This window comes from Trachymyrmex cornetzi, unplaced genomic scaffold, assembly GCF_001594075.2.
Source record: "Trachymyrmex cornetzi isolate Tcor2-1 unplaced genomic scaffold, Tcor1.1 scaffold23, whole genome shotgun sequence".
In the NCBI taxonomy this organism is placed as follows: Eukaryota; Metazoa; Arthropoda; class Insecta; order Hymenoptera; family Formicidae; genus Trachymyrmex; species Trachymyrmex cornetzi.
In genome coordinates this window covers 1,207,072-1,215,915 of record NW_017296956.1, presented here as the reverse complement: position 1 = coordinate 1,215,915, position 8,844 = coordinate 1,207,072, and the positions used below count along the sequence as shown (strand labels likewise).

Below are 8,844 nucleotides of genomic sequence, written 5' to 3'. Positions count from 1 at the left end.
GACGCGCGTCGGCATCCCGACGCGGCGAACGTTTCCCGTTGCCCGGGCAACCCCTCAACGATGACGTCATAGTTCCCACTCCTACCCCTTTTGCGCCCACCGCCACCATTCGCCTCCATTCTTCACCACCCGATCCGCTGCCGCTGCCGCTACCGCTGCCCCCGTGTTTCCACTTTAGCCTACTTGCGCTTCGAGAAACGCTGGTTTTCAGCTTCACTCGCTCGCTCCGCACTTTGCACAGCTCTTTTAATGAGAAGAGAAGAAAAAGAGATAAAGAAAGAAAGAGAAGAGAGAAGGCAGAAGTTATCCGGAGCCAACATGTGTGTGTCTACTTTACACCTTTCATACGAACCCTCGTACTTATCATTTATATTATCGTTTATGCGAACTCTCGTATTTACTGTTGTGTTTTATCGTATTTTTTTGTATTCATTCATTCATTAAATGTTCTTTGTTCTCGTTATGATTTTTCACATAGGTTTACTCTAATGGAATATTTTTAAACACTTATTTATATGTCCTTTAAAACTTCCCAGGTAACATCTATTAGTTCATATATACGTTTTATGTACGTTTTCTAAACGTATCTAATTGTCTACAAACGTTTTAAGAAACGCATATGAAACCAAAATGTGCTACTGGGGTTCTTCCGCTTTCAACTCGAATAACCAATTCCTCAGCACAAATCATCTTTCCCATTTAACTCTGTTTATCTATATTAATGTCAAGACAATCCTACTTTATACCAGTTAACTCTTATTCTTTCGAGTAATCTGTCATTTTCCACGGTAATCGAATTTGTTCTGGACTTATGCCTGCTTATAGTAGATTAAGTCTATTTCTCGATTATAGTTAACCTTGACTCTCTTAATTACATTGTCGTTACAATCTACCTATAAAAAGAAAAGCAGTTATCCAATTTCGTTCAAACAGTTGTTCAGAAATTAAGGATGTTATACATTATCAGCTAAAAATACATTATTAACCAAAAAAATCAGCTAAAAATCAAGATACTATCAGCTAATCAACCAAAAAATTTTTGTCGTAAAGACGTTCTGAAACTAACTACAAATAATTGTTGTAAAAAACAACAAACAATTTATAATGGCTTTGTGTAATGATATAACCATATTTTGCTGCAATAAATAATTTTTAAACGAGTAAATGGATCCAAATGATTCTTTGCACGAATATTGATCAGAGTTTTATTACTATATAAAAAATTTTGATTTAATTCATAATGCTATGACATTATCAAATAAGCACAAAATGTGATTTTACATAAAAATCAAGGCAAACAAAAAATTAAATAATGTTTAAATCAATAAGAGAATTGTACTTTGAGATGACACATACATCTGTAAAAAGAACTGAATCATTATTTTAACTGTCCAACTTAATATGCGCGTGAATGAAATTGATGAATAAAATAAAAGCAACAGCTATTGTTTATTCTGATACGACAACATGTTACCAGTAATTTATTTAGTAAATTTTATCCTATTATCTTCTTTTCCTCTCTCATTTTTTGTTTCTCCTCGCAATGAACAATATACTATGTATATTTACTTCTTTCGCTCCTTAATCTATTTGCACATTCACGAGCAAATCCACTGATCCCAAATCCATTCTCTTCAGAATACTTTTCGTTCAATTTTTGCATATTTTTATCGTTTCGCCTACACTACCAATATCAATTCATAGCTGCACCCTTTTCTTTTATATTTTTACTTTGGACTATAATTTCAGGTCGTTTGTTCCTCCCTTCCTAGCGATCTTCCGTTTCTACCTATTCTTTTTCTTATCTTCTTTTTCAATCACTGATTTTTTATCTTTATTTTTCTGCCATATTGCTTTCGCTCTCTTTCTCTAGTCTCGCATTCCTCATCTTCTCGACGTATATCGTTTTAATTACAATTTGCATTTTTTATTTAAATTCCTCTTGCTCGAAAAAATTTCGTATGACATTTATTTAGTTAACGGAACAGTTTCTCTTGATTTTGTACATATTTACCATCGCTTTTCATTTATATTTGCACGTCACTAATTTCCCGTTCATTACTATCTCATAATATCCTTTCACACATTTTTTCATCTGATAAACGTGCCGACTAGAAAGTCTTTTTCATCCTTCTTTTCCTCTCGACCATATATTTTTCGGTTCTCTTCCGAATTTATTATCACAGACATCACACGTTTTCCTTGTATATCCGTTACATGTACGTTATTTTTCAGCTTTCTACTAGAAGTGAGGCAGATATTTCGTTTAAGCTTCCAGTCATTCGTCTTCAACAAAACGACGCGCAGGTGGATTTCACGAATTTTTTCTTCATTGATGAGATGAAATAATATGCAAGTTTTTATTTGTCATTATTAGCGCAATTCATTGTAATTTTTAAAAATACGTGTTTTTATGTCAGTTGAAAATTAAAATTACAACTCATCAGATAACAAATTATGTATGTATAAATAATTATAAAAATAAGTATACACATGTACAGATATGTATGCAAAAATTTTTTTAATATAATGTCTAATCCTTCGGATTTAGGTGTCTCAAACTTATTAACACACTGTTTGTAGGCAGGTAGACTGGATGCAACAATATTAACGAGATATTAATTTCTAATAGTTGCCGAATAAGCGGATAAAATCGACGCTATAAAATAAAACAATTTCAAGTCATCTCTCTTTCAGAGTTTTTTATAAAATCTTAAAAATGTTTCTTAAAGATATCTTAAAAAGGATCGCGAAAATTACAAAATGGTAAAGAACTTTTCAACTCAGTTTAGCCCGTTCTGCCCACAAGTGGTATGTCGAGAAATTTGAGACATCTTGTAGAAATAATATAAATATATATATATATATATATGTGTATATAATTTATAATAATTTCAATTTGGTTTACTAATTATTACATTTATATTTTTTGAAAAAGTCGATAAAAATGTATACTTTTTCCAATTTAAATTAAAATGTTATATAAAATTTGTTTAATTAAAAGCGTAGAATAATCTAATCTATATAGAAAAAAAAAAGATACATAAGGTTAAGAAGTAGGTAAAAACAAAAAATCAAAAACAGGGGAACAAACAACCCGAAATTATAGTCCAAAGTAAAAATATAAAAGAAAGAGGAGCAGCTATGATAGTATAGACGAAAAATAAAAATATACGCAAATTGAATGAAAGAAACTCTGAAAAGAGTGAAGTTGGGCTCGGTGGATTTGCACGTAAACGCGCAAATATAGAAGTGGCAAAAGGAGTAAATAGATAGACAGCATTATTCTCGCGAGGAGAAACGGAAGATAAGAGAGAAGGAGGCAGTAAAAAGAAACTGAGGAAAAATATAAGGATGAGTATGCGCCATCAAATAAATTCTCGACTTTAATGAACGTACGAAAGAGTGCAATTTGAAAATGAGAGTTACCCTCCGGCAGAGCCACTAATTTCTCTCTGTAAGACGTTACTTTTGAAAAAAAATTTTGGAATGTTCTACGTTGACAAACAATCGTGATAATAACTTCGACATGGACACGTAATATTTCAAAAATAGTTAATACAACAAATTAAAGAAATTAACGCACTATTTGAAAGAGGTTCTACTTAAAAATAATTTAATTGTCATTTCAAAATATCACTTCTCTACAATAAACTATTAAAGAGAATACTAATATAAAAAATAACGTATAAGTAAAAAACAATGTTTAAATAATCCATTATCATTTTGAATTTATAAAGTTAAATATAATTTTTGTTTGTGAAATAAATTTATTATCAAGCTACACAATAAAAAATGTAATGAAATATTCTTATTTTTTTAAGTTTTAATTCAATATAATTTTATATCAACTTTTAATTCTTAAAAATGAAAATATCACTATTTATTTCAATATCGATTATCTCCGTTTTTTCTACTTTTTCTTAATTTAGTTTAAAATACATTCATCTTTATATAACTTTTATTCCAAATTCGACATTATCTTAAATGCAAGAATTTATCATTGTCAAGAAAATTTTGAAAAATTGTTGATAAGAAGGTAGAATTTGTATGTGAGGATTATACATGAATAAGCTGTACATTTGAACAAAGTGACAGAAGTAACGATGTGTCACAATATGGTTTTCTTTTGACAGATCTTGCAAATATAATGTACTTCGATCTTAGATTCACAATTATGATGTAGCCACATTTTCTGGAATATATTCTGTAAATAAAACTCTATTTCATTCGCGTTTTTCTCTCTTTTTTTATAGTTTCACGCGGAACTTTCCAATTAATGTCGCGTTTCCGTTTGTAATCGGCAGGGTTTTTTTTATCATTGGCAGTTTTTTGCGATCGTTATTGTGGAGAAAAGATATAAAAAGCTCGCAGCATTGTGCCGATATTATTGCACTGTGAATTAAAATAGTTGTGTTCTATATCGAACGTGATGTCGATAATAAATAAAATGCACGGATTGTATTGTATAAAATTAATGAAAGTTATATATATGTACGATTTAATATTTTTTAAATTACATAATATATTAAATTACAAAACTTTCATTTTTTGTTAGTCTACATTAAATAATAATAAATTTAAACTTTTATTTTATAATTATTAATATATACATATATATATGAACCTCCATCCGTCATTGTATACAATTAAATTATAAAAATATGTATTAATATAATTAAGCACAAAAGCATAAAATAAAAATATATGTATAATATAACTATTTATATTATACGTAAAAATACAAAAAGATGCTTTTATAAAACATTTTTAGTTTAAATAAATAATGTGTATTAAAACATTTTAACGTGCAGAGATAATACAGTCATAATATATTTTTGCATTGAAATATCTCATATTTTCTGTAAGGTAAAATTGCTGCATTATGAAAGAAAGCGCTTTGCTTTCACAGCTGATGAGCTTGGAATTTGGAATTTTTGATCCTCAAATTTGATCAACAGATTCATATGCATATAATAAGAACTAATGTCAGAGAAAATTATTTATTTTTTTTTCGTTTATTTAGAAATATTCTATATTGAAGATAAATTTTATTAATATGAATTAGTGAAATAAAGATTTTATTCTCATTTAATTTATTTTAATATCCCTAAAAATAGAATTAAGAAAAATAAAATTAATTAGGTGGGCGTTATTCGGCTCAGGAATCTTACATCATAAGTAGTACAATTAGTTATTTTAGTACATTAATTGTAAGTTTCGAAACTTCGTATCGATCTTAAGATCTTATCGATAAGAGGATTACTTAAGAGTTGAAGACACACAGAAGCATTGAAGGTACAAACCTTCGATAATCCTATGTCCTTTTACGAAGGTAATTCTATGTGTTAGTCCCAGTAAAATTTCGCCCCGCAGTTTCCCAAAAGTTTCGTCTCCATCAAAAGTTGTATCGCTATCTCTCTACGGGGCCGTTTGATTTTGTCGAAAGTTACGCTTCGAATAACGAACTGAATAGTTCTTCTTCAAGAACTTATGTTAGCGTGGAAAATGGAAAGCACTCGCACAAGTTTCACGACATATATGACTGCTATGGACCTTCTATCAAATTGAAACGGTTTGCGAGCGTAAAATAGTATAGAGCCTCACAACTCCGATTAACTTAATCGACCGATTGTTAGATTGGAACTAACCAATCGCATTTGCTGTTCAGCAGAATTGACCAATCATAGTTGACACTTAGGCCCAGTTCCACAACTCACGGGAGATTCAACTTATTCATTGTCTTTTTCCAATTCTAGAATTGGAAAGAGATGAGAAACAAGTTGAACCTCTGTTAAAAGTTAACGTGAACTGGATCTTAATCGACTGATCAGGTTAATTGGAGTTACCGGCTCATAGAGAATCATATATATTTTTATCGTTAAGGAAATGCTGGATCGATGGCCGAATTTAATTGATGTTGATAAAACCGATTCCTAATTCCAAAGAAAATATTATATACAATTCTTGCTTTGCTATATTCTATGTATCACATGAATGCAATTGAAGTTTTTTGTACATTCAGATCGTACTTTTCCATTTACTTTTTTTATAAGCTTCAAAATCATAATTTAAAGATCTGATCATCATTGCATTTCCAGAAAGCACAAAGTCGTTTAAAAGATGACTAAAAGATGACTAAAACTTGATTGCACCAACTTTAATTTTTTACTTTAATTTTAAGCGAGGCTTAAAAAAAACTCTCTGTCTTTCTATCAGCTTCAAAAAAAGAGATTTGTAAACTTCGCCAAATAACGTTGGTGCAATCGGACCTAAATTAATATAAAGATATCTTATTGTTAGTAAAAGAATGTAGTCAACGAAAAGATTAAAACGCGGCGATGCACGTCGCATTGCTTAATTCCTATAACAAGAGTTACGCAAATCCGCCAAATTGCCAAACAAGCGCAAGTTTCAAATATTCCGTATTTGACACAATTCATCAACGTAGTTGACATACCTTCATCAATATTTTAATTGCTTCGTCAACGTCATCCTGAACTTTATTCAAGTAATAGCACGATTTTTATTTCACAGCGATATCATTAGCACTTGTGTCATGACATGTGTCATGTATGTCAGTCTTAGCCAACTTACTGACAAAATCAGTGTTACCAACGTTAATTTGGCTGTACATGGTGGCGGTTACTCTTATTTTATTATATTATTTTGGCGTTTACTCTTATTTTATTATAGCCATTATAGGAACTCTACATCTTTATATCCTCATCCAATTATATAATAAATGACTTCTGTAGATACATGTATATTTTTTAGTCATCTTTAATGCCCGTATTCATAGTCAGATCTTATATTTAAGGCTTCCTTAAATTTATCTTCAGATGCTCTGCGAATTATTTTTCTATATATGCAGGAGCCATTAAATACTTTCATCATGAAGCTCTTTGGAAAATGGCCATCAAAAAATCTTTCATTAGTGTCCATTAAAATGAAAGACCTCATAAGCCTTTTATTTTATTCTAGTTTATATGATTAAATTAGAAAGAACCGCCATCATAATGTCGTTTACATCTCTACATATCTACAATAAAACAGCATTTATACTCCGAGTTTCAAAAGCATTGGCTTCCAAATCTACAATGACCGGTGAAAATGCACTTCCTCTTTCCGTGCTGACTTTAATTTCTTTATTGTTACTTTAAAAATTGAGTCCTTTCAAATTATTTTGTTTCTTTTTAAAATATAAATTAAGGACCGCAAAGCAAATAAAATTTTTTAGAATCTCTAAAAGTTTGCTCGCAAACGGTTCGTTTAAGAAATATTGATTTAAGTTATAAAATTACAGGAATACAAAGTAGGTCTGAGATGATAAATTAATAAACAAATCATCACCTAATAAGATCAACAAACATTTCAATTTTTAATAATAATCATCTTTAATTTTGTTATAACACAAAAATTGTCGCTAATTTTAAATCTGATATTATTTAACTAACATCCATCTAAAAGGATTTCTACTTACAAAGCAATATATTTTAACAGATATATTTTATCCTACAGAGAAGTAATATTAAAAAGCTGTGCACACAATTTTAAGTAAAACAGTTTAAACTAAGATTGGACGAACAATTTTATTAATTCTTGAAAATGACGAAATAATATGATAGGCTTATGAATATATAGGATTATAAATATTATAATTAATTGAGACTTATTTTATGTAACATACAAAATCACATTAACAAATACGATATTAAATATCATGCTTGATAAAGTATAATTATATCTTTTTCCTTAACGGACTATACATTAAATTATATTAATCTTTTTTATATTAGAGTTGAGATTTAATTCCACATTTGTTGATGATTTTATTGTCGACATCTATTGTCCCTTTCTTGCCGCTCGTATCTTATTGTTAATGTGCTTGTAAACAAGGCCTATGCCGTGACGTTCATCTCATTCTCAAAAGCCTCCATACTATAAGTACTATAAAATATTAATAATAATATTATTACTAATATAATATTTTAATAATTTTATAATATTTTATTTAAACCTAAAAGATAAAAAAATTTTCAATTATTAATTTAAAAAAGGTGTTTTGAATAGCTCGATACTACTCAAAGAGATTAACAAAATTCCATCATATTTATAATACGAATATTTCTGAGCTAAAACATCATGTGTCTTGTTAATAGATGTTTAACAATTAGATCATTGCTAATTGTAAGATATTTATGACAAGAGAGAGATAGTAGGCATCAACAACAAAATTAAAATGTGTAACTAAATCTCAGCTGTTAAAATTTGTATCGATAGAAGCGAAGACCTTTTGACTACTCTTCTTAAACTGACGCGTAAATATATACGCGCATTAGGTGAATATACATCTAAAATCGTATATCATATCATAGTATTATGAAGAAATTTATATTGAGAGAGCATGGATTAAAAGTATGTAAAACGACAAGTTTCGGTGGGCACGAGATACATACAAAATAACGATTATGATAAATGACGACGAACTAGGTGATCATATACATATTTCACAGCCCAGCGCGCTCGTCCTTTGTGTCTGAATCCTGGCATGAGAAGAACCACGACCACTAAAAAATAAATCAGATAAATCACTAAAAGTAATACAGATACAAACAGATAAAGAAAATAATGGTAGAAATTTGTTACCTATGATGTAAAGCAGAAGTAAATTATTGATAGTGTTACCGATCCAGGCGAAAAGAATGAGAAAGAGGATCGTTGCACTGTAATACTGCAATAAAAATAAGAAAAATGTTACACGTAATTTTTTATTTTTAAAATGTGGAAATAAAATATAAAACGTTTCTGTATATATATATATATATATATATATATATATAT

General features: G+C 29.4%; 1 protein-coding gene across 1 annotated transcript in view; it reads right to left on the bottom strand.

Moving 5' to 3' along the window:
- Positions 1–8,125: 8,125 nt before the first annotated feature.
- Positions 8,126–8,844, bottom strand: part of Arl6IP1 (ADP-ribosylation factor-like 6 interacting protein 1) — a 7,869-nt gene continuing 7,150 nt past the window's right edge. Inside the window, exons 4-5 of the mRNA XM_018506709.1 lie at positions 8,650–8,734; positions 8,126–8,570 (exon numbers count right to left, since the gene is read on the bottom strand). Of these exons, the coding sequence (XP_018362211.1) occupies positions 8,470–8,570; positions 8,650–8,734 (186 nt within the window). The 3' untranslated portion in view covers positions 8,126–8,469. The remainder of the gene's footprint in view (positions 8,571–8,649; positions 8,735–8,844) is intronic.